At 40.1% G+C, this 26213-nt stretch overlaps 1 protein-coding gene across 1 annotated transcript in view; it reads left to right on the forward strand.

The window, feature by feature from the left end:
• The window catches only part of CCDC6 (coiled-coil domain containing 6), a 104293-nt gene that overhangs the window by 56810 nt on the left and 21270 nt on the right, over positions 1-26213 (forward strand). Inside the window, exons 3-5 of the mRNA XM_054572755.1 lie at positions 8556-8684; positions 23032-23135; positions 24971-25131. Coding sequence (XP_054428730.1) covers positions 8556-8684; positions 23032-23135; positions 24971-25131 — 394 coding nt within the window. The remainder of the gene's footprint in view (positions 1-8555; positions 8685-23031; positions 23136-24970; positions 25132-26213) is intronic.

Below are 26213 nucleotides of genomic sequence, written 5' to 3' on the forward strand. Positions count from 1 at the left end.
TGAGGGAAGAGCATTGGAAGCCAGAGAGAACAAGAAATTGCTCATGCCTTCAGGTGGCATTGTGCCTGCCGCATCGGAGGAGCAGCGGAGAGGCCAGTGCAATTGGAGTGCAATTGGGGGTAGGAGAGAAAGAGATGAGATGAGGAGGTAATGGGTCTGGGGCTTCGATGGCCGGTTTGCAGATCATGTAGAGCCTTTTGAGCTATGATCAGGACTTGGGCTTTCACTCTAAGATGGAAGCCATCAGGGGATTTTGAGCAAAGCAGTGAAATGATCTCTGCTATGTTGAGAATAGAGAGTGGAGTGGGGGCAAGTGGAGGGGGTAGCAAGGAGCTCTTTTAGAGGATATTCTATAATACACACCAAGAAACTGGGTAAATTGTTCTAGGGTAGTAGTAGTGAAAATGGTGATCGTGGATTTGGGGTACATTTTAAAGGAATATCCTGTGGGATTTGAAGGTAGATTAGAAGTGCATGTGAGCAAGACAGGATCACTGAAGACATAGAAGTTTTGGCTTCCATGGCTAGAAGAATTATTCAAGATGGGAAAGACAGCAAGCGTTGAGCAGACTTGGAGTAAGAAGGTCAAGTTTAGTTGGGATATCTAGACATCCAAATGGAGATAAATAAGCGGCTGGACAGAGGTTCTCTCAACAAAGAAGCTTGAGCTAGAGATATAAGTGTGGGAGTGTTGTCTAGAAAGGAGAACAGAAGTCGTATGGTAGGAAATCGTGTGAAGAGAATACAGGGACAAACCAGATTGGGAGAAGATATTTGCAACAGATAGAACTGACACAAAACTACAAATCAGTAAGTAAAACAATCAATCCAGAAGAAAAATGGCAAGGGACTTCAAAGGCTCGTCACATAAATAGGTAGCCAAATGATCAATACATATGAAAAAGTACCCAACCCCATTAGTAATCAGGAGAGGGGACATAAAACACAACAAGACATTACTAGAGAATTCTTGCATTGCTCTCAGAGCATGGAAATGGTGACAGCCATTTTGAAAACACTTTATCAATTTTGAAAACCTAATGAAGTGGAAATACTCATTGTCTATGACCCAGCAGTTTTACTCCTGGATATATTTCATAACATGTACATGTGTGCACCAGATGTGTAGAAGAGTGTTCTGTGGCATTGTTCATAATAGTAAAGATCTGGAAACCACCTAAACATCCATCAATCATAGAGTGGAGAAATTGTGATATATTCACCAATGGTATACAAACAAGGCAATAAAAATTAAAATTGCAGTTAGACTCAATAACGTGGGTGAATGAAATCACAAGTTCATTTAGCAGAAGGGAAAAAAATCAAGCAAAACTAACGCTTAGAAATAAATAGGCAGTAATTATTTTTAAGAAAAATGATGCAAGGAGTTGAATATCTTAAGAATCAGTAGAGTGATTACCTCTAGCAGCTTTGTGGCTGTGATCAGGAAGAGACCCACGAGGCTTTAGAGGAGCTGGCAACATCCTATTACTTGGTATGGGTACTGAGGATATTATATATGCTAATGATACTTACACTTGCCTAGTTTTGCTCATCGTGAGGCTTAATCCAGGGAAAAACAGTCCATAGGAAACGGGGATATTATTTATCTACTCAGTATTTGCATAGATAAGGTGTTCTCTAGATCTCCGGAATAGAATTGAGTAAATCCTGGTCACTGACCTTAATAGAGCTTGCAGTCCTGTGAAAGTGATTGAGAATGTACCTAGGTGCTCGAGGGTCGCAGCACACATCGGGGGTAAAAGGGCAAAGGCTTTGAAGCTAGAAACCTAGGTTTTAACCCTGAATCTACCCCTTACCAACTGTGCGACTTTGGGCAGATTACCTTACCTCTCTAAGCTGTGGTTTCATCCTTTGTAAAGGGCAGACAATAGTATCTACCACAGAGGATGGTGATTTAGTGTATTGATACACAAAGTGCTTGGTACATAGGAACTAGTGCCTTGAAGTCTTAGCTGTTTTTAGAAGTAACTAATAGAAAAAAATGTGAAAAACACAATGAACTAGGCATTAAAATGAACACCAAGTACACCATGTGCTTGTCACAGCTTAAGGAGGGGGAGTGTGTCTTATGCTAGGGTATATGGGAAGGCACAGTAGAAGATGTCTTTTGAGCCATCCCCCAGTTTCCGTAAGGTGGAAGGAGGGAAAGATTCAGGGACTTACAGGCAGAGGGCACAGAGTCACCAGGGGGAGGGGGTATGATGTATACAGCAGCTTGAGTTAGAGGGGTTCAGTGTGACTAGCAGGCCCCTGGACGAGAGTAGTGTTCAGAGTAGTTGGCCAGCACGGTGGGTTTGATTTTAAAAACTTACAAGCTTTGCCTTCATCAGCAGTTGCCACCACTCCCTCTACTTAGATTCATCTATTTTTTGTTTGCCAGATGCCTAGACCCTGAAGGCATTTATGTTTACAAACCTTAGACTCTTTCGGGCTGAATGTGAAAATGGTACAAGAAAAGCACAAGAAGTTTGCAAAGGGACTAGAGCATCAGGCTAATCAATTTGTACTTAGTCTGCAAGTTGTAGTGAACTGTTGAAGGGTCTTGAACAGGGGTTGAAGTATTAGTGTGTCTGCTAGGACGACCTGCACTAGCTCTGGGAAGATCTGTTAGGAGGCTTTGACAGTGGCCCAGTGAAGAGGAATGAAAGGCTTGAACTAGACTCTGGGGTATGAGCACGAAAGAGGAGGACCTGTTTGGCAGCTGTTAGGGAGGCCGCCTTAATGCCCTTTGGTAACTGATGAGATGCGAGGTGTTGACTGAGAATATTGGTACTGGTAACAGCGGGGGGCCGGGGGGGGAGGAGGTGGGAGGGAGTGTGGGCCTGCGAGGCATTCGGTGGTGATGTTCTGAGTTTGAGGTGGGAGGCTGACTTTCTGCTCAGGCTGCTCAGCAGAGCAGTTGTGAAAAGTTGGTTTTTGAGAGACTCGCTGTTCTGAGAGATAAGTTTTGAACATTTTTTTCAAAGCTTGTGTTAACGACAGGGTGATTGTTGACAGTCCAATTGTTACCAAACAGAAAGTGGGGTTTGCTGCCAGCCTCCACCCATAGGCAAACTCCAGAGGCAGAGGTTTGGTGAAGAAGGAAAGAGGCCTTTTATTCTGAAGCTACACAATTTGGAAGAATGGCAGGCTTCTGCCTCAGAGCCCATCCCCTCCAGAATACCCAGGAAAAAAAACCCCACCACCCTCTGCCAGAGCAGTTCCAAGGCTGTGCCGAAGTTCCTTCTGCCATTTAAAAATACAGTCCTTTGGGAACCTCAGGTGGCTGCAAGATGACCATCTAGGTGGCTTAGCTTGTTCCTGGTTGCAGTGAGCTTCAGGCTTCTCCCTGGAGTCTTCGCGTGCAGCCCACGCCACCATGCCACCACTGCCACTTCCCGCACGGGGGCGGGGGGCGGTCGCACAGGGCCACTGCCAACCACTGCAGCTGGCTGTGTGGGGGCTCTGTCATGCTGGCCGTAGGGCCCAGTGCCTGCCACCCAGTCACATGGCTTCCAGGGCCCACTGGTTCTGCACGCGCTCCGGCCCGCACATCCATGCTATGAATCCCGGAGGAAGAAGCTCAAGTCTCTGTCTCCCTTCAGTTTAAATCCCCCATTGGAAACATATGCGTAATCTAGAAGGGTATAGCTCCCCAGCCAATCCTATCCTTTTCCCAGGCTAGACTGACAGGTCAGCACCTCCCCCTGCTGCTGTGTTGCCCTTTGTGGTAGTGTGTCGCTGTGTCCTAGGGTTTCCCCTTCAATGAAGTGGGTAGGAGGGCTTTTCCCTGTATTCATCACTCTCTAGCCTCATGAAATCTAAGCACAATGACTTCTTCCTGCCCTCTCTCTGCCGGGGCAGGGACTCTTGTCATCACGTGCTGTGCTAGCTCAATTACTGGCGCAGCATGGTCCTGTGGTGATGCCTTGGGCATTTTCTGTGGTATCTCCCTCACTCCGGGGTCTGGCCAGACTCTCTGGCTAGGCCTACCTGTATCACAATGACTTAATGCAGCTGTTTTCTTAAAATGGCCTTTACTTGGTCCAGTGCAATGGTTCTGGGACTGTCTTTAGTACACAGGGAGAAATGTTGGTGTTGACTAGTGAAAACAGAGGTAGTGGCATCTTGAGTTTTTCTTTTTCCTTTGTAATTTTAATTTTAATTTTTCTTAATCCTCACCCAAGGGTGTGTTTATTGAATGGAGGGGGGAGAGGGGGGAAGAGAGAGAGAGAGAGAAACATGGATGTGATAGAGAAACATCGATCAGTTGCCTCCCCGTACCTGCCCAGACAGGGTCTCGAACCTGAAACCCAGGTATGTGCGCTGACTGCGAATCGGCCCTGCAACCCTTTGATGTATAAGACAATGCTCCAACCAACTGAGCTACCTGTCCAGGGCTTCAATTTATTTTCAGGTTGCATTAAGAAAGCTGGGTTCTGGGACTGGTGGCCAGAAGGAAGGCTCGCCTCACTTGGTCTGGGCAGCATTGACCACAAGCCTAGACTTGCGAACGTACTGTGCCCGGCCTGGGATCTGGCACCCCTGCTGCATGCTGGCCTGCCTCACAGCCAGCCTGCACGTGCACCTATGGCGCGTCTCTCGGGTGACCGATTTTCAGGGCCTCTACCTTCTAGAGAGAATTTTGCCCAGAATAAATGGAGTAAAGAGTTCTTGAATCTTCTATACCAGAAGAGTGGATCACTGAAATGTCTCCAGAAAGCCTTTGTAAATTACAAGACAACAATAACTGATAATTAAATGATGCTTACATCTAGGCTGTTTTAGACCAAATTTACTGCTGTACTTGTATTTTTTAATGGGCTGGAAGTTTGCTTTGGGACTCCACATATAATCGAATACAACGAGAAAATGTTCTGAGTTTTAGTACATAGAACTTTACAGATTCATAGTTACATCTTTGCGTATGGCTTTTTCAGTTATGTTAATATAGCTTTTATGTTGAATCCTAAGGAACAAATCTTTATATAATCATAATTGCAATGAAAATGTACTGTACTGCAGTGGATCATCTGTTACATAATGTGATTTCAGTTTCACTGGGCTTTCTTTTTTGTTAATGTTAACAATGTATTGCACAAATAAGAGTGTATTCCATAATGCTTGAGATTTACTTTGTAAAAAGTTCATTTACAGAAAACTCTGATTTGGGGGGAAAAACGTCTAGTCTGCCTAAGTAAACATTTTGCTTTAGATATATTTAAGGCCAACACGTAAGTTGTATTTCAAACATATTAATAGAATTTGCTTGACTACTTCTTAGTTTGAATTATTTTTGTTCTAGTTCAGGATCTCTTAGACCTTTGACTAGAAATTTAAAATCATGCCTTGAATTTTATGCCCATATTGAAGATGCTACTCTGAGATGCAACTGGAGTTTATTTCTGATATCTTGGGGCAGCCTAAACCAGCTTCCTTTTAGGGTTTTTGTTTGCACTGAAGAGCTACAGCTTTAAAATAGTCAGGTGAATTCAGGGTATTGTTTTAAACCCCTGTGGGGCCAAATGGTTTGACTTTACATAGTATCTATTTAAAACAATCACTTTCTGAATTTTTCTCAGGCCAACTGCAGTGAGGCGAACTCTGCGGGTATTAGTGTCATCAGGATCCCTTCCCTGCTCTGCCTCTTTCTCTTTGTTCATCTTAACCCTCGTGTCTTGATTTTCTTTTTTAATTGCTGGATTCTTTGTTCCAAGGAAGAAGCATATTTTCTGTTCCTGGCGTTCAGAAACTTTATGTCTGGCTCCTACATTGCATGTCACCTGAGAGGTGGCAGAACGCAGCAGGCAGCAAAGCTGTTTGTTTCAGCTCTGCCTTTTGGGGAAGACGAAAACTGAATTTTTGGCAAACAGATTTCAGAATGACTTGATATTTTCCAAATGGGTTAGTATAACCCAGGGACCTTACTTGAGTTCTGGTTATGACAGCTTTACTGTCAAATTTTCCTTGGGGTATAGCTTTTGAGGGGGAAAAAACCTCTTAAAATTGAGAGCTTTTGTAGATTTTATTAATCACATATTGATAGTACTAGACCATCTGTCTAAATATGAATATTTTCCAGTAAGCCAATGAGAACCTTCTCTTTTCTCAGATTAATGTTCTGTGACAAACGCTGCTTGGTAGGGAAGAGATTTTTTCAATTTTAGATTGCATCTTTTATTGTGTTAATTTCCCTCAGGACAGAAGCCTAATGCTAAAAAAAGGAGATGAGGTTCTTTCAAATAAAAATAGCAGCAATTGAAAACATATTGGAAGAAAATACAGCTACTACAAGAGAGGCTTTATGCAAATTACTTAAAGGTTATAAGACTAAAGTTCATTTTTCTAAAGTTGGTAGCTACCATTTAAGCCTAATGTCGATAAACTATTTTAGGGTAACGATAATATCTTAACCATAGATTCTACCTGCTATTAGCATAGTATCTACAGATAGATGACACATAGAAAATGTTTATAGAATAAAAATACTAGTTGAAGAGGTACACGTTTTGCTCTTTTCTTCCCTCATAGGTCATATTTTTCCCATTTGGATCTTTTGTGTCTGAAATGCCAGGAACTCCTCTTGTTCTCTGTCCATTCCTCTTAGTTCTTTTAATTACTGCTTGATCTTGCAGAACCTGAGTTTTAAAGAGCCAGCTAAAAATAGGCATGTCACTGTAAGCACCTCCTCACATCTGCTTTTTTCTGGGTCCCTGCAAGGTTGACTGGCTTTCTTCGGAGTTGCACATCAAAAACAGTTGGAGGAAAAACAGCATCTGTTTCGTCGACATTTCCAGTATTAGAAGACAATGTTGGATTTTAAACCAAATACGTGCTTTCAGAGCAGTGGAAATTGTTGACTGTGGGGAGGGTTAGGTGTCGAGGTTGATCAGGTCCTGACAAGCTTCCTCTGTTGTCCGCACTCTGGGCAGGGTTTGCAAGGAGACACAGCATCCCCCGAGCCAGCTTGTGTGGCTCACTATTTTCTGTGTTTAATCGTCTGACTCTCCAGTGCCAAAAGTGCTCTGGTAGGCATTAGTGGGCACAGGAGTCTGAAGTCAGCCCCTCTTAGGTTTGCTCAGATTCCAGTGGGAGAACACAGGTTTGGGGTTCAGAGCAGGGTTTGGGTGCCAGGTTCTGCTGCTTTCCTGCTGAATTACCTTGGTCCAGTAACCTATTCTGTGACATATGAAATGGGGGTGATTGTGCCTACTTGACGCATGATACACAGTGTCTGCCCAAAGAAATGGACAAACTAGGAAGCAGTATCATCTTAAACCAAATAAAACTGGATGTGCTTTATTGTTTTTTATTAGGTTTTACTTAACCTCTCCTTGGTTCTGAAAATGTTGGGCTCTGTGGGTATTTTCTTTCAATCCCTTCTGTGGATCGGCAAACTCGCCAGTTGAGAGTGTTGGAAACGATGCATTCTTATTAATGAGAACCCCAGTTCTCATTAATTTATGGGGAAAAATCCATAGTGTGCCCACTGGATTTTTCTTATTCCTTTTTGGTTTTGAAGGTTGGAGTAAATTAATTCTTTTGGCTTTTTCCCTTCCAACGGCACCATAACCTTTTAAGTATGTAATTAAGAGGCTTTTCCCCTTGGTTTTAGGAAAGACGGTAGGATGGTATGATCTCATTATAGAAAGATAATGAGTTGTACTTATTTTTGCCAAAGCATACTTACTAGTACATTGGGAAATAGCATTCAGAATAATTTATGTATGTTTTGTGATTGTAACATCTCTTCCCTCTCTACACACATTACCATCTTTTGCCATGTATCATGTGCACTGTCTTGCTAAATTTTTGAGGGAAAAATAAGAATGCGCGTTATGCAAGGGTAGTGCTAATTCCATATCTATATAAATGTTTTTAATTCTTTTATTTATGCTTACACATTAAAAGTGTAACTCTAGAAAGCAATAAAGATTTTTTTGTATGCAAAGTAATACCCTGGAATACAATAATTGGTTTTGTTTCAAAATATAAATAAAAAAATTGAATTAAAAGTGAAAATGAAAGATTTTTTTTTCCTGAAAGTTTGGGCCAGAAGCTTGGATATGCGTTATACATGGCAAAATACATATATAAGTCTGAGTAAACTGTAATTCATTTAATAAAAACTGATAGTACAAAATTTCTTTTTTAATTTATTTTATGCCTATGGTTATATGTTAAAAAGTAAGCTTTCTTCCTTAACCCTCATCTCCTAGCCTCCCAGTTCCTCTCTACAGAGTCATTCACTTATGTTTTAGAAAACTGAAATCTGTCTGTAATCCTGGATTGATGCTCACATGTATTTGCCCTTTCATTTCTCAGCCTTTGGCTATGATCAAGTGACTGTGTATGTGCAGTGTAATTGTTGGTTATAAGTTAAACAACCAGTGAGAAACAGGTTACTAGTTACACGTTTGAATGGATGAGCATAAATGAGTAACATGACTTCTGCGGCGATGCCTCTTATTCAGTGAAACCAGCCTTTGAAGCCCTGGTTTCCATGGCTTGAGTGTCTTGATTTCCACAGCTATGCCTTTTTCACTTTACAGTTGCAGCATGAGAAGGCCGAGTTAGAACAGCACCTCGAACAGGAGCAGGAATTCCAGGTCAACAAGCTGATGAAGAAAATTAAAAAACTGGAGAATGATACCATTTCTAAGCAGCTGACATTAGAGCAGGTAAGAATGTAACACTCTCTACACATTTTTTCCCCCTCATATCATCAACTGTTCTTTTAAGCATTAAGATGCCTTGAGGAATGTAAATGAAACATATTTTTCAGCTTTTTCTTCTCAGAATGGAGACTTCATTTCTCAAGTAAGCATCGAAGGTCCATGTAGTACCTGCTTACACTCTCACGCACTTTCTCTTTTTCTAACCGCAGTTGATAAACTTTCAGGAGATATGTTGTGTTGTACTGATTTATAGACAGGAAATGTTAGGTTCCTTTTTGCAAAGGGGGAAGAATGTGTTTTTAACCACAGGATAGTTTGTGTGAAAGTTCCTGAGACCGTGTGGCTGTGGAAGTAGAACTTCTATTTCAGAGGTTCTTCAGAACAAACATTAGCATTTTTTTAAATTGGCAAGCGTATATGAAACCTATCTTCTCTAAACCAGATTTGTGTATTCAGATATGGAGTTAGAGACTTAGCTGCACATCCAGTACAGCCACTAACCAGTTGTATAACATTGAATCAACTTCATTAACTTCTTTGGGTCCAAGTTTTCCGTTTATAAACAGAGAAGGACAAACTAAAATCAGGAATGGTAAGCTTAAACAATGTGCACAAGGTAGAAGGTAACAGTGCACAATCCCTTTGTCCATTGCCCTTGGAGGATGTTAGTATTTGGTCATGGGCCTTGCCTTGGGAGACTAGAAAGTTCGTTATACTCCAGCGCACAGAACTGTAGGGCAGCTGTTGAAGGTCCACCCAGTTTGGTGTGCCAGACAGAATTACCTGTTAATTCCTGGCCTAGATCCCTTCTTAATGCTTTTCCTTCACTCTAGTGTCTTGAAATTTTATTTCCCTGAGACAAGTAAGAGACTGATCACAATGTACTACTAATCTGGTTTCCATGTAAAATTCAGTATATTGATTAACATCTTACAGCTCTTAATAATTTGGATGTTGATTGCCACTTTGATGATTCGGCTAACCCTTTCACGCTACGTTTTCTGACTTTTCCCAGTGTCAGGATCTTTCTGTGTATCCATGCTGACGGGCTCTTAAATCACCCCCCCACTCCAGCTTCATCATTACGCCGGAGAGTGAATGGCGATGGGAATCGAGATTTGAGAAGAAGGCAGGGTTTGTTTGAAACTCACTTAGCTGACTTTTTGTGTTATTCTTGTACCTACCTATGTCAAAGGGAGGAATGTTACTGGGTTTCCCAGACTATGAATAATGGCCCTAAAAAAATTTCTCTCCATCACTTTAAGTTAGAAGTGAAAAAAAGTTCCATTCCCAAGGGTTGGCTCTTTTATACATATTCAGAGTAATCTATTTTTACCATTTATCTTTAGAATTCAGGTACAGTATCTAAATTTAGAAGGCTCCTCCTCCCTGCACGGTTTAAAAACATTTTGTTCCAAAGTTCACCTGTTTAATTCCCAGGATAGGCAATAGCCAGTTAATTCTGTTCAACTTGAAGCTTTGGAGAGTCCTGTTCAAGTCCCTGGTACACCGAGTACTTGTTAGTGGTACTTGTTAATTAAGACTTAACCAAGTGAAATTCTCCCAATAGTTGATATTGAGAGAACTTCACTTAGTTGCAGTGTTCACAGCAATCGTGGTCAACAATGTAAACAGCTTCTTCGCTCTTGGGTTTTTTCCAAGGCTCTAAAGGAGATCTTGGGAATAGGGTTATAAGCCCCAGGGTTTCGCTGTGGCCACCAGGGGGAGGTAGTGGCCTAGCGTCAAAAGGGCAGTCTCACCGTACAGCCCCTGAGAGGATGGCTTGCTTGCTGCACCCTCTTAAGACTCTTGGGCGACCTCAGTAGCTGAGCCCCTTTAAAATGAGGTCCAAAGCATACATTCTCTCTGAGCTAATGACTTAGTGATTTTTTTAGGCTGATTTCAGACCTTAGCAGTAAAGAAATGGGTTTCCACAATGGAATACATGCTTTGCGGAGCCCTGTAGTAGAAATAAACCTCAGATCCGGGATATCCAGTCCCTATTTTAATTAAGGTGGAGAAATTTAATGTCACCATAAAACTTTTCCTTTTTTGTTTTGGATATGTTAGGATGATTAAGTGTTGGGGATTTTACTCCATATTTTGTTTTGCTCTAAGTAATTTTAGTCATTGTTTAAGGGAAATATTTTTTTTATTCCCTCCAGTGGAAGTAAATCTCTTTTATGTTTCCATGGATGTTCTCTGACCTTCTCTGTGGTCATCTCTTGGGATTATCATCTGTATTATATGCTGTATGTCATAGTCTATATTACATAATGTATTCTGTACTGTAGATTGTTATCAGAAGAGCAAAGGCATGTATTACACTGTGCTTTATAATAATGTCTGTGTAGTACATACCTTTGCTTTTCTGACAGAATTGTAAGCTATTTGAAGGCAATTTTTTGATGTGTCTCATGCTCTGCCGCTGCTTTGTGGGAAGAAGTGTGGATTTGGACAGGTGACTGAAGAATGGTTATTTGTGTTTTGGAAGATTGTTTAGTGTACTGTTCGAGGCCTGGGCACAGTACTTTATAAGGAACCAGATGTGAACCTACTTCCTCTGCTTAATATATTGATTCACTATTTTTTTTTTGGTAGCAGCTTTATTGAGATATAATTCACATACCATAAATATCCCCCATTTAAAATGTATAATCCAGTGGTTTTTAGCATATTCAGAGTTGTGCAACCATAACCACAGTAAATATCAGGACATTTTTACTACCTCAAAAAGGAACCATGTACTCTTCAGCTGTTATAATCTCCTGTCCCCCTTAAGCAAGAACTACTCTACTTTCTGTCTCTACATATTTGTCTATTATGTAAGATACTTTATATAAATAGAATAGTATGTGGTTTTTTCTGACTGGCTTTTTTCACTTAGCATAATGTTCTTATTCATGATGTAGCATGTGTCCATACTTCATTCCTTTCCTGGCCAAATAATGGTCCACTGTAAGGATATACCACATTTTGTTTATCCATTCATCATTTGATGGAAATTTGGGTTGTTTCAACCATTTGGTGGTTATGAATAGTTCTGCTGTGAACATTCACATACAATTTTTTGTGTGGACATCTGTTTTCATTTTTCTTGGGTATATACCTAGGAGTGGCATTGCTGGGTTCCATGGTAACTCTATGTTCACCTTTTGCAGGGGTTGCCGCACTGTTTTCCACAGTGGCTGCACCATACTGGTAATAGCTACCCTGGTGAATGGGAAATGGTATCTCCGTGTGGTTTTATAGTTCCCTGATGGCAAATGATGTTGAGCATCTTTTCAGGTGCTTATTAGCCATCTGTATACCTTCTTTGGAAAAGTGTTTATTCAGGGTCTTTTTATTATGTAATTGTGGGAGATAAAAGTGCCTTATCAGATGTATCATTCACAAATACTTACTTTGATTCTGTGTGTTTTTCACTTTTTTGATAATGTACTTTGAAGCAAAGAAGTTTTTAACTTTGGTGAGGTCCAAGTGATCTCTTTCTTTCTCTGCTTTTGCTTTTGCTGTCCTTTCTTAGACTTCATCGCCAAATCGAAGGTCATGAAGGTTTATCCATGTGTTTTCTTCTAAGAGTTTTATGCCTTCGGCTGTCACATTTAGGTTTTTGATCCATTTTGAGTTAAGTTTTGTGTATGGTGTGAGATAGGGATCCAAATTCATTCTTTTGCATGTGGCTATCCCGTTAAACCAGTCAGTTCACTTTTGAGCCTCAGTTCCCTTAGAGATGAAATGGCAGTGTTAGCAAACGTAGATACAATGAATGGGAGAGAGTGTAAGGTGACTCACGTAAGGCCTGCTACATAAGCACTCAGCGTGAGGTGGGTGCTGTTATTAATTTTAAAATAATCCATATTTTGAACCTAAGGCGTGGGCCTGCAGGAAGGATCTTGGAAGGCCTTCTACCAGGGGTTTGTGTTGGCCATAATGTGTTTGTTTTAAAGGTGTAACTTGGATTGTAATGGTTTTTAAGTAGGCCCCTGCCCATTATCTATAAAGCAGAACTTAACAGTGTTTGAGACATAGCAGTGTTTGTCCTGGCCTTTTTTTCAAAGTAGGCCCCAATCAGCTCACATTCCAGAAGGCTTTCACTCGAAGTTTACCTCACCAAAAGTCAGGCCTTCAGCGTGCACACTTAGTCAGAGAGCGCTCATTCTCCTCCTGCACCCAGGATCTGGGGTCCTTTCATTCTTCATATAGGGAATGGTGACAGCTTGATCATCATCCAGGTCTCTGTGCTATAAATGGTTCTGTTCTGTTGGTGTTTTGCAGTATGTGAATTCACGGGATTTTAGAGCTGGAAGACTGTGTTGGAGGAAGACTGCCTTTGTCCCCAGACTTGACATGAGGCAATGGGGAAATCATGAGGAAATCCAGAGGCAGGGGCATCAGATCCCCTCCAGGGTTTCGGACAGCAGCCTCCTGCTCCCCTTTGCTCTTTCCCCAGAATTTGCTGCAGAGGAGGGGGCTTGGTGATGGTAGACCAAGTTGGCTTGTAAGTGGCCTAACCTGCTTGCATTGCTTTTTCAGAAATGGAAATCCAGTCAGAGAACAAGATAACTTTCCTCAAGTCACACAGCTGAAGAGTTCTTTATTTCTTTTTTAAAATTAATTTGAAAGGTGGGGGGCGAGGTGGAGGTATAGAAAGAGGGAGATAGATTTGTTGTTTCACTTATTTATGATTCATTGGTTGATTCTTGTATGTGCCATGACTGGGGAATTGAACTCCCAACCTTGGTTTACAGTAACAATGCTCTCACCAACTAAGCTACCCAGCCAGGGAGGAGTTCTTAATCATTTATTTTAGTTACCCTTTTGACATTTATTTAGCATTCTGAGTGCTTAACTCCAAAAGACAATTTATGGGATGATGTAAAAATCCATGTTCAGAATAATGTAAAATTACAAGGTCTTTGCAGCACTAATAGTATTAGTCTAATAAACTGGACCAGTCTAATCAACATGACTTTAGTGCTATTAGGGGCTCTTTAACAAGCACTGATGGCCCTTACTTGAAGACTTTTGTTCAAATATGTGTTTATTATTATTCTCTTACTTGGTAGTCACATCTTAAGTAAGAGCATTTAGAAATTGGAATACTCTCTGCATCAAGAAGTCTTGATCTGAATGACTTCTGCCAACTAGGAAAGATTTTTCTTGTTTGGAGAAGGGTAGCTAGCATTAAAAGGCACACATTGGTTTATTTATTAAGTGAAGTTCAGCTCAGCAGATGTGAGGACCTTCTGTACACTTGGCTTAGAAAATTATCTTACGGGAAGGAAGAAAACAGCAGCCATAAACAGGTGGACTACATACTTATGTATTAGGTAGTACAATAGAAAAATACTCGGAAAAATACTAGGATAAATGGAGCATTAGTCATGTCATGTAATTCAGCTGACATGTGATGAACAGGATTGCCTGCCATCTACCAGGCACCTTACTCTTTTCCCTGAGGTTGGCTCAGCGTGGTTTTCTCCGTCATTCCTGAAATTTGGAGTATGTTTTTATATCCAAGATGCCCTTTCCTCCTGAAGCACAGATACCCATATCTAAAGGTTGGATTTAGGATTGGAATGGGAATTTCACTCCTCAGCATCCACTTTTACTGACAGTATTGTCGCCTGTTGTAGTTCATGGACACTCTTCTCTAGGCTTTCCTTCCGTCTGGGTAAGCCGGGTGATGTCGCTCATAACATCTAACCCGCAGGTTTGTTGGGCGGATTGATCTTCCATGTGCCTCCCCTCACTTCCATGCTTACTGAAGGTCTCTCATCCCTCTGGTGCACAGTTGTTCCAGTGTAGGCTGAGCAGCCAGAAATTAGCTAAAATGTGACCCAGTACACTGATGTTGTTGTTACTGTTATATGACTGGGACAGGTTTCATCAAACAACCTTACGTGCTTTGCACTGATTTTCCGTTCAATCCTATTTCATTTTTAACAAAATGTAGGTCACAACTGACTCAAACTAATTTCACAATCCAGTAATGGGTTGTGACCTGCAGTTTGAAAAACATGCTTTGATGTGCCCAGTGCTTTCCTGCCCTAGATCTCCATGGATCTGTTTCCTCTACCTGGACTGCTCTCTCTCTTCCTATTCCCATCCTTGTTCATCTTACCTACTTCCCCCTCCAGTCACTTAGGGTATCTGTGCTATAAAGTATTTCCATACATTCAGTTCTTATCTGGTAACACTTGGTACACAAATAGTAATTAGCGAATTTTTCTTCCCTATAAATTCTCTGTAAGGTAAAGTCCCTGGTGACTCACATCTGATCAGCTCTCCAAAAATTGTAGCTGCCGCCATTAATAATGAAAGTTTCTACCTAACGTCTATGGTAAATGACATTATAATAATCTGTATGGTAAGTGACATATTATACAAATGTCCAGGAAAATGTGTATGCATATTATCTGAGCCTCAGATGCCTCTCCACCTTCCTTCATCTGGTTACCTATTTAATTTATGAATCTCTGTGTTCATATGTCATCTGTAACCCTACCACTTTGATGTTCTTTTCGTCCATGCTGCAGTCAGTGCACTTGTGTGGCACACATCCTACGTTAATTCAACACACCTTTATTATGTGCCGGCCATTTGCCACAGACTCTGCTAAGAGAGGCCCTTGGCCTTATGGAGCCTGCTCCAGGGAGGCCAGTGAACATGTGGACAGCGATGAGAGATGCTCTGTGCAGTGTTGTGGTGGACAGGAGCAGTGTTACCATTGCAACCCCTTTCCCCTATAACAATCGAGAAGGTCCTGAGGCTCCTTGGCACTCAGTTTAATTATGAGTATTTGTTAATTGATACACATGGGCTGGATAGAGCCAAGTCCAGCTTGTTGCAGGGAAGCAGGGAGGTGAGAGAAGACAGAACTGGAAGAGAAGATGTGCAATAAAAAGTGAGTGCAGTTACTGCGTGGAGCTGAGATGCTGAGAACAGAGAAAAGAGCTTGGGGAGCAGAAGAGAAGCTGAATCCCTCCTCTCTGTTACTGGCCAAGGAAAGAGAGGGGTTTTGGCAGTCCATATATGGTGTCTTTGAGGGCATAACTGGCTTTTGTTGTGAGTGTCATGCAGAGGGCACTCTGCTGTGAAGTTGTCCCAGGGCTCATGCAAGGCTCTGTGCTAACAGGTGTCCAGTTGTTACCTTTAGCCACACGACAACATCAGCTGATACAGAGGCTTGACAAAACCCGAGCTTCCGGGGCTTGTGACACCCACTTATTCCAGTGTCATTCACCATGTATAATGAGCAAGTCACACGGGCTGGGGTTTAGAATGATGAATTTCAATCCTGAGGACAAGATTTAATGTTCTTTTTTTTGTAAAATGAATAAACATATAGTATATTTTAAGTTTTATGAGGAAGAAAGGAAAGTTTTAGGTTTCTAGCTCTTCAACAGTGGTTCTTAGTGAAGGCTACAAGATGTCCGGCAGTTCATTCATTCAAAGTACAAACCGAACTGATAGCACAGTGTTCCATCTTTTCAGACTCTGTTTTGAAGCATCGAGTATCACTTGCCCCATGGATCAGTTTGTACAGACCATGGCACATGATGGCAGGGAAAATATTCAAAATGAGCTTCCTGTGTAGAGAGGAACCTCATCACAATCCAGCAGGGTGCATTTCTGGTCATGCACTGTGGGTGAAGGCTGCCTGTTATATTGAAGGGCATTGGTGTGCTGCAGTAAGGGCCGTGAAGTCCGCTGAGACTTCCTAGTTGCTTGTAATTTGGAAATGTACGAAGTCTGTTTCTTGATGACCAAAACAGGCATTTGGTTGATGATTTAAAAGAGGCATTCTCACTTACTGAACCACGGCCAATGAATGGGTGGCTAAGTCAGTCCAGCAGCTCTGTATAAGGAAGTGGGGTGGGTGTGGTAATGACTAGAAAGAAGTGATTTCTTTTATCCAAGAATTTCCATTTTGGATAAAGCACACCAAGAACATTTCCCTAATGTTATTTTGTTAAGGAAGTTTATTTTAGATAATGGACAGATGGTAGCCCTGATGTCATAGGATATTTGCGACATACGCTATGATAGGACTTCTTTCCCAAGGACTTTTCCAGTGCACTCTTGATATAACAAAAAAAAATGTCCACCCAAGACGTTGAAACCTGCTTTCCATCAATGGTAATTATTTGGTAAGAGTCCCATAGAATTGTAAACCTAGTGTGCAAATTTGTTTAATATTGTGCTGATGTCCAAGTGATGAAAACGTAAGTCTAGAAACTATATAAGTCTGAGTAATTATGTGTGTGTCTTTCATAAACGCCTTCGTTTCTCAACATCACTGAACAAAAGTAAAATTTATTGAGCTGGTGAACTGTGAAATACATAGTGCTATTTTTCACATTAATGTTAATGGGATATTAATGTCCTGAAGTTATAGCCATTTCAAAAAACAGATCTAATTTTCATAGGAACACAATTTTTGAGAAGAAAAAAAGTTGTAAGCTTTGGTAAAGAGCGTTAACTCTGAGCAATCTGGAAGATTCTGAGTCTTTCAGATAGCTAAGTCTTCACCGCCGTTTATCATTTGAGAGTTTATTGGCTCATTCTGTATTTTATATATGTAAGTTAACATCCCAAATTAAGGGATATACAAATTATATGAGGAAGTAGTCATTTTTCGTTAGGACTAGATTTTTTTCTTTTATTAAAAATAATAAATGTCATTAAATTGGGTGGGGGTAGGAAAAGGTAGGAAGATAAATTATCACCAGTATTACTTTAATCCAAGGTACAATCCTATTTATCTTGCCGTATATGTAATTCTTTATGATTTTTTGCATGTTTGTTTTTCTCTGCAGTGTATTTCTGAGGTACATAGATAAATTTCTTTTCAACTGTAATTCTTGACCTCCTGCACTTGAACGTGACCATCCCTTCTTTCCTTTCCTCTTATTCTTCCCTGGCAAGCTTCCTTTGGCTTATTCTGTGCTCAGCATTGCACAAGCTGTAGGGATGACCTAGAACTTGTTTTTAATTCTGAAACCAGCCTCAGCTTGATTAATCAAATAGGTACTTTGGGGGCTCTGTGGTATATGAACACCTGTCTTAACTCATCTGTAGCACAAATTGGCTGCTTGATTTCTTCAAAAAATGTTTTTTTCCAGAAGGTAAGGGTCAGATGTCTTCCAGCCTAGGAGAGCTGCCAGGGTTGAGTGAAATTCCACTGATTGCCTGAACAGGTGCCAGCTGATGCAGTGTTTAAGTTTTACTTGTCTTTGTTGCTTTAATTTGTGGAGGCTTTGCCACAGAGCAAGGAGCAAGGACCATTGTGCGTTGTTCTTAGCTCTTCATGTCAGTACACATAATATATTTCAATAGCTCCCTCCTGAATCCTGTTAGTGACATCTTTATATGTACTGCAGGTCCTCCATTAACATTGGTTCTTTACAATATTGATGAGATACCATAAGAACTTAACTCTTGTTTATATTGTATCTATTAGCCTATGGTAAAATTGGTTTCATTATACATTGTTTTGCGTAAAGTCACAGAACCAGTCAACAACATTGAGGACTCACCGTATATGTAAAATCTTGATTAACTCGGATGTACTGGCAAAGCAGGATGGAATGAGATAAGGTCTTTTACTGTCTCTACAAGAAACAAAACCATCTTAGTCCATTTGGGCTGCTGTAACAAATATCATAGACTGGTTTATAAAGAACAGACATTTATTTCTCACAGTTTTGGAGTCTCGAAGTCTGAGATCAGGGTGCCAGCTTGATGAAGTTCTGGTGAGGGCCTTCTTCAAGGTTGCAGACTGCCTGCTGCTGCTTGTATCCTCACACGAGAGAGAGAGCTGAAAGCTGAAAAGTCTCTCATGACTCTTAGAAAGGGCACTAATCCCATAATTGGGGGCCCCACTTTCATGATACAAACTAAGCCTAATTAGGCCCCATCTCCAAACCATCACATTGGGGATTTAGGCTTCAATATAATAATTTGGAGGGCAGGGAGCAGTCGGTGTGGGGGGGGGGGTGACAAACAGTCCATTACAAAAACTTTTATTTTTCTGACTTTGTTTTAGTCATTTTCTTGATAGTGTGATTTTTATTTTCCCAGATGATTCTGACATACCTCCGTAGTCACCACTTTCGAACATCTATGGCATTACATAATAAATTGATAGAAAATTGGACCGAACTGTTAATGGCCTTCAAATACTACTGCCGAACCTGGAAAGTTTGGGGGATTGTAGTGTTAATCCCCATTGCCCACTTGTTTTCTTAGGATTTGCCTCTTTCTTAAAAAAAAAAAAAAAAAAAAAAGTCTAGCCAACTCTGAGTTTGGTTAATGTAGGACCAAATAGCAGAGTACTCTGCTATTTCTTTTTTTAAACAGCAGTTACGCACGCTCCTTATATCATTATCATTCTAAGTGTGTTTTACTACATGTTGTAATAAACTTTGTGTCTGTGTTCAGTTTATATGGTAGCCCCACCATGGGCTTTCCCCTCTTTATTATCTTGGATTAGTGGTAATGCGCTGCCTTCCAGAAAACTTTTTTTTTTCATTTATAGTCAAAATACAATATTATATTAGTTTTACGTGTATAACGTTGTGCTTAGAGATTTCTATAACTTACAAAGTGATAACCCTGATAAATCCAGTACCCATTTGACTTCATACATAGTTATTACAAAATTATTGACTGTATTCTCTGTGCTGTACTTTATATCCCTCTGTTTTTTATAACTGGCAATTTGTACCTCTTAACCTCTTCCCCTTTTTCTTTCATTCCCCCAAACCCAGAATTGGTTTTTTTAAGTCAGATGTTTCATGTTCAGAATACATTATCTCATAGAAATGATGATTATATGGTTGTTAGACTAAAACTTTTCAAAGTAGACTGGAAAGATCCATTAAAAACTTTCAAAAGCCTGTGGTTGAGTACAGTGGTTAGGCTAACGTTCTCATCAGTCTTTTTTGCCAAATGTTCCTCTCACCTCTTCCTGCACCCGGGCACGATAGCTCTCTCCAGATGGAAAAATGCTGCAGTGAGACAGAAACCTGATAGTGCCGGGAGCCATCTCCCAGCTGTGCCCCATCTTTTCTGTTCTTTTGGTGCAGGTTAGTATCTGCTCACTGAGAAGTCACAGGTAGGAAGGGCTATGAATTCAAATGAATCAGTTATATTTGTATACACTAAGTTTATCCATTAAAGAAGTTCGATATTTATTTTGGGAACATAATAAGACCTCTTGATCTGATGTAATTAACCTGTGATGAGAAGGAGAGCTACTAAAGAGAAGTAAAGAATTTGGCAGTCTGTTGAACTGACTTAATTACAAAGCAGCCTTTCAAATGAGTATGTTCTACGAATCCCCTGGTGCCCACAGAATAAGCAGTCAGAAGGGGCTTGGGTGAGCCTTGGAATCTGATGCTTGGCGATAGGTGAGCAACACCTATTGCATCAACAATGAATTTAAAAAAAATGGATCAGATATTATTATTTTAAGGAAAGAGGAGATAGTATCACAGATAGACATTAGCATAATGAAGACAATGCATGATTGGGCTGATGTTCTCATTTAAGCATGAATTTCTGACTTACCCTGAAAATTTAACATATACTGCCAGATATGAGGATTGTTTGAGATCAGGAAAGTATAACAAGCACTGAAAAATCTGCCTGAATTGGCAGAACTGGTGTGGACACTTTGGTTCTAAATGTGTGGGTTGTGGAATTAGCAAGCGGGGGGTGGAAGGGCAACTCTGATAAAGAATTTAAGGGGCAGTTAATCATAACCGTAAGTGATATCATTTCCTCTAATTCTCTGCCCCTTAATGTCTGTGAGAACTCCTCAGCAATGTTGAAAAGTGGACATTTTTAAAGCTGGAAAAACAAGATGGTAAGCCCTGCTCTTTAGGGGCTAAATCATATGAACTCCTATCTCACTGCCAACCTGTGTAATGAAACACATGAGTCTAAGCTGCTGAGCTGGGACCTCCTGCGTGGCCTCCTTCATGGAAATAAAATAGGAGTGCAAATAGGTACAGCAAACCCAAGTCTCACCCCTAGGAAGCCTTGGTTTGCAGAAGTGGGCAGTAAACTGAGAGCTGGTACCAAAAGAAGCTGAGATTCATGTACATTTTCAGTTTTTTTGTTCTGCTCTCATCTGTTCCCTCATACTGTCAGACTCATGAAGTTGCCTACTACTCTGCTACTCCCCAAGAATTGTTGGCAGATAGGCTCACAAGTCAGGGCATAATTTACCCCAAATCCTACTTTCCCCTTAAGATCCCCTGTACTTGTTGGATGAATGGGACCCAGCTCCTTTAGACACCATAGTGTCTGGTTTCCATTCCTGTCCTGGTGGTATCACTTTGCCGGAGTCACGTCATCTGTCAGGCCAGTCGGTGGTTTCTTCAGCTCTGAAATGAAAGGCTGAGTGTAGATGATTTGTCTTGTTGCTTCTAGCTCTGAAATTTGGTGCCTGAGCTAGCTCAGAGTGAAGACAGCGGCCATCTTGGGAATGACAGAGAATGATAGAATGATAGAATGGGTAGCCCTGAAAGAGGCCCCCAGACGTCATCTAGGCCAACTTTCTCATTTTATAGATGAGGACGTTGAGGCTCACAGCTGGTGAGTACCTGCTAGAAACACACGTCTAGTCAGTTATCCATAGGCAAAGACAGCTTGGTCTTGCTTTCGATTTTCAGAGTTAGCATTATGCATGATTCTGCGCTAAAATGAAAAGTGATTGGGCATAAGTTTCTCTACTACAAGATGGTGCCTTGCTTGAGTTTTTTTTCTTGCCTATGAAGCATCCACTATCATGCTTTTAGTTAAACACAGGAACAGGGTCCTTAACAAGCAAATGCCTCAGAATTTTGTTTCTTTAAAAAAAATGGCTGTGGATTATACTCAGTGCTTGGCCAAACGTGGATAGCATGGAGAATTAGTAAGTTATGTGGGAGTTCTAGGAGGCTTTCCAGGGTTTTTCTTCAGGACTTCAGGTAGGAACCGTTAGATATTCTGAGGAACTTCCATGCATTAGCCCGTTCCCAACTTCACAGCACAAAATGCTTTTGACTTATTCTGAAATCACACCCCTTCTTCCCTACTTCCCCATGCAAAGAAAGTATCTTGAGGCAGTATTTTTAGTTGACTCTGTGATCTGGGTTCATTTACTTGTTGAATGATGTCTACTTTGATTGTTCTAAAAGGGTATATTTTATACACGGTATTGGTCTCACTTTACTGCATATACAGGGATCTTCGATCAGTGAGGAGCTTGCTGCTGTGACCTAAGGAAATGGGAAATCTGCCACTTTGGCATTTTTGCAGCTGTGCAATCAAAAATAATTTGTTGACTCAGTGATGGAAAAGGTGAATTGCTCTTGGCTGCAGGGACAGCATACCCTTTCTCTGTTTTTAAAGAAAATTCCGGTTAAAATTCCTTAATATCTCAAATATATAGACAAGTGCAAAAAAATGATACAGCACATTCCCTCTACCTGTCACTTCGCAGCCTATTTATCCTTGCACTTTCTGTCCCTCTCACTAGCCCTCTTCTTCTTCATATCCTTTTACCCTCTGCCAAGTATATAATTTATTTGTTTCATTTACCCTCTTGACACCATTAAAATGTACGTTCCACAAAGGCAGAAATTTCTGACTTCTTCGTTCCCTGCTGCATCCTGTTAACTGGTGTCTGGCATTGTTTCCAGCAGTTTTGTTTTTCAATATTGATTGATGAAATGAATTTTTCCATTATTGTTCCTTTTTATGAGGTAGAATGCAGTGTGGCGTTCCCTCCACACCTGCATGCCTTTCCCCAAATCAAATATCCCTTCTTCTGTACCTCCACAGAGGTAACCAGTATTGTGAATTCAGTGATTATCACTTTGTGCCTATTTTTATTATCTTAGGACATATTGATACGCATCCATTGATCAGTATGTAGAATTGTCCTCTCACGTTTAAGTTATTTATATAAATGCTGATAAAATCTTTTTGATTTAATGTTGAACTACAGACGGGACTTGGGGACTGGGTGAGGGTGATAGACTCAGAGGAGCCCTGGTATGACGAGTTAGCAGAGCTCCCCCCAACCCTCTTTAAGGAAGACTCGCTATGGGTCATGAATAAATGCTAAAGCAAGCAATGTACCATACAACAATTAAGCTTTAACATCAAAGAATGAACCTGTCTTGGTTTTCTCAATTGAAGTTTGCACTTAATGTGTCTGTGCCAGAAAATTGGCCATTTCTTTGCAGTTTTCTCCAAGTAAAGGGGTCTTAATGGTCCAATCAAGAAATCTAATTAACGAAGTTTAAGTGGCCTACTCTTCTCAGTAAAACTTTTTTTCTTCCTCTAGTTGAGACGAGAGAAGATTGACCTTGAAAATACTTTGGAACAAGAACAAGAAGCACTAGTTAATCGTCTCTGGAAAAGAATGGATAAACTCGAAGCCGAGAAGCGGTTTGTTTAGTCTTGCTGTTCAGTAGGGGATATGCTTCTGTAGCGAGGGTGCTGTTCTGGGTGTGACTGAGGAATAACGAAGAGGCATTTAATTCTTTGATTGATGCACGTCATTTAAATTGTCAGACGAAAAAAATGTTGGAAACCTTCTAACTTATTTTCATGTTGGTCACCTCTTTATACTTCTCTCATATTGTCCCAGTAGAATGTTGTTTCATTTGTTGTCAAAGGCCGTGAAGAAACTAGTTAAGGTGCTGTTTGTTCACCTTTAAATTTCCCGAAGGATGGTTGTAGTTTCAGGTTTTTTTACCCTATTGAACTGATTTCCCCATTCTTTTCTAAAGTGCATAGAATATGAACTATATACTGTTAATTATTACACATCTCTAGAATGTACTTGGTTAGGACAGCTGAGATTTTGATAGACTAATTATTACCTAATTGTTTTAAAACTGGCTGTAAAGAAATGCTTGCACATATTTAAGGTTAGGATTCTTTGCATTAAATGTATGTACATGGATGTGAAATGTCATTCAACAGCAGACATTTCTTGAAGCCCCACTCTGTGCAAGATGCTGCGAGGTCCTCATTTTTAAGTGCCGTGTACCTGGGCGGGCTGGAGCAGGGCTTGAACAGTGGCAAGGCATTCCGTATGCAGGATGTATGGAGCGTATTGAAAGGGAGTTTCCTGAAAATGTTTATGAATCCACTTCTCCAGGATCTTTTTGTGTGCTAACCAAACTCCTTTTGCTATATTAAGTATTGGATTTGGATGAACATTATAAATTATTTTGAGTTCATTCAAGATTTGCAAAATAGAAACATACCACAGAAGAAAAGTGAAAATTAGATATATTCAAGCTATAGTTGAACCAGCTGTGTTTTTTGCATTATTGTATTGGTAGTAATAAATGGAATTAGAAAACACTATTTAACATAATTAATGTAGGGACTGTTACAACGTTTAACATACTAGTTTGTTGAACTAGGGCAGGCCCAATTCACAGTGTGCCCTTGGGCAAACTCAAATGTAAAAAGTTAAAAACAAAAATCAGAAACCCCAGCAACCTATCACAGGGGACATGGAGGTCTGTGGCCATTCAGTGTTCCTTTGCAGAGTGCAGCCGAGGTCATATGTTGCAAATTATTGGATTGAGGAATATGAAGTTGACATTTTGTAAGTCAAAAGTTGTTGAATGTACATAAGCATTTTATGTGCTTCAAATGAACCATAATTGGTGGAGGGAGTGGCACTACCGACTATTAACCTGTTAATTTTTGTTTTTAACTTTTTGCCTTAGCTGTGGCCTGAAGCAAAGGGCCTCTCATCCAGTGGGCCATGCCCTCAGGATCGGTTTTTCAGGAGGGAATTTTACATATCGAGTCTCCATCTTATGCCGCCATCCACAGAGTCATACTGTGCCGTTGATAAATTTCAACTGAAAGCACTGAGAGAATGAAATTCCTTTAGTATCTCCATGTCTTCCACCAACGTGTCAAATATCTAGTGAGCAGACTAACTCTGAATGCCAGATATGCTATTTAGAAAGCAAATTTTAAACATTATTTTCAGGAATGCTTAATTACCAGTGGCTATTTAAAGAAAAAGTAAAAAGGAGGTGGATCCTTCCGCTCTGCCCTTTGACCTGAATACCAGGTAAGGGTGACCAGAAGTTGACACAAAGTGGGCAGAAGAGATAAGCTACCCTGTGAACGCACTCTGTAATTCATTCATTACAGGAGCTTCTATAAAACAAATCCTGCAGCTAGTATGTTTTTTGTTTTTCAAAGGCAAATTGTTTTTCATTGTTGGAAATTTTTTTCTTTGAATACAGAATCCTGCAGGAGAAATTAGACCAGCCAGTCTCGGCTCCCCCATCACCTAGAGACATCTCCATGGAGATCGACTCTCCAGAAAACATGATGCGCCACATCCGGTTTTTAAAGAATGAAGTGGAGAGGCTGAAGAAGCAACTGAGAGCCGCTCAGTTACAGCGTACGTAGCCTCTGGTTTCACTGGTCTTCTGTCTGCAGAATTAATCCCCTTACCAAATAGAGGGTTTTACTGACATTGACTATTTAATTTGTAGTAATCAAATTCATATTGTATTTCACTACCAATACATATTTATCCTGTCATCCTGCAATAAATTATTTTTAAAAAATTATTGTAGTATGGCAGGATAACTAGTTTAGAATACTTCTAAAAAATAATTCAGATAATTTCAGGAGGCTCCAGACTCAGAGGTGTTATTATTATTTTTTTTTAATTTTCTCCCCTGCGTTCGTCTCTAGGATTGTGCTAACAAAATATCGCAGGAGACCTCAATGTATTTTGGGGGCATGAATGCAGAGATTAAAATGTGTATCTTCCTTACTGCTAAACTTTAGCCATAGCTAACATTTGTTCATGGTACTTGAGTAAATGTTTTGAAATTTATACTTATTATTTTGGAAAAGGTCAAGATGTTGAGTTGGAAATCAAAGGAACTAGATTTCTGAATACTTGATGAGATCATTGTGCATTTGTGTGGGTCTCTCCTGTTATCTGCTCTTAGGCTGCTCAAAGCTATTTGTCTGAATAGAGAATGTAGTGAAAAGTATGCAGGAGAAAAATGAGTTTCTTTCTCGATTCTGAGCCCCAGCCACCCAATTCTCACAATTACACATTTTTAATATATTTTTCCAGATATATGTGTCTATAAACTTTTAAAATACAAATAATAGTACAGTGAACATACTCTTTTGCACTTTTCTGTTGTCACTTACTATATTACAACTTTTTGTAATATATATATGTGCAAGGAAAAAGTGCAAAATTTTTGCACTTTTATATATATATAAATAATATTTTTATATATATAAAATATAATTTTTATATATATATAATATTTATTATACTTCTAAAAAATAATTCAGATAATTTCAGGAGGCTCCAGACTCAGAGGTGTTATTATTATTTTTTTTAATCTTCTCCCCTCTGTTCATCTCTAGGATTGTGCTAACTAAATATTGTATAAATATTGTATAAATGTTGTATACAATAAATAAAAAATATTTTATAAATAAAACTATTTA

The sequence above is a fragment of the Pteronotus mesoamericanus genome, unplaced genomic scaffold (assembly GCF_021234165.1).
Source record: "Pteronotus mesoamericanus isolate MK-2021 breed Mesoamerican mustached bat unplaced genomic scaffold, CSHL_Meso_final contig_24, whole genome shotgun sequence".
NCBI lineage: Eukaryota > Metazoa > Chordata > Mammalia > Chiroptera > Mormoopidae > Pteronotus > Pteronotus mesoamericanus.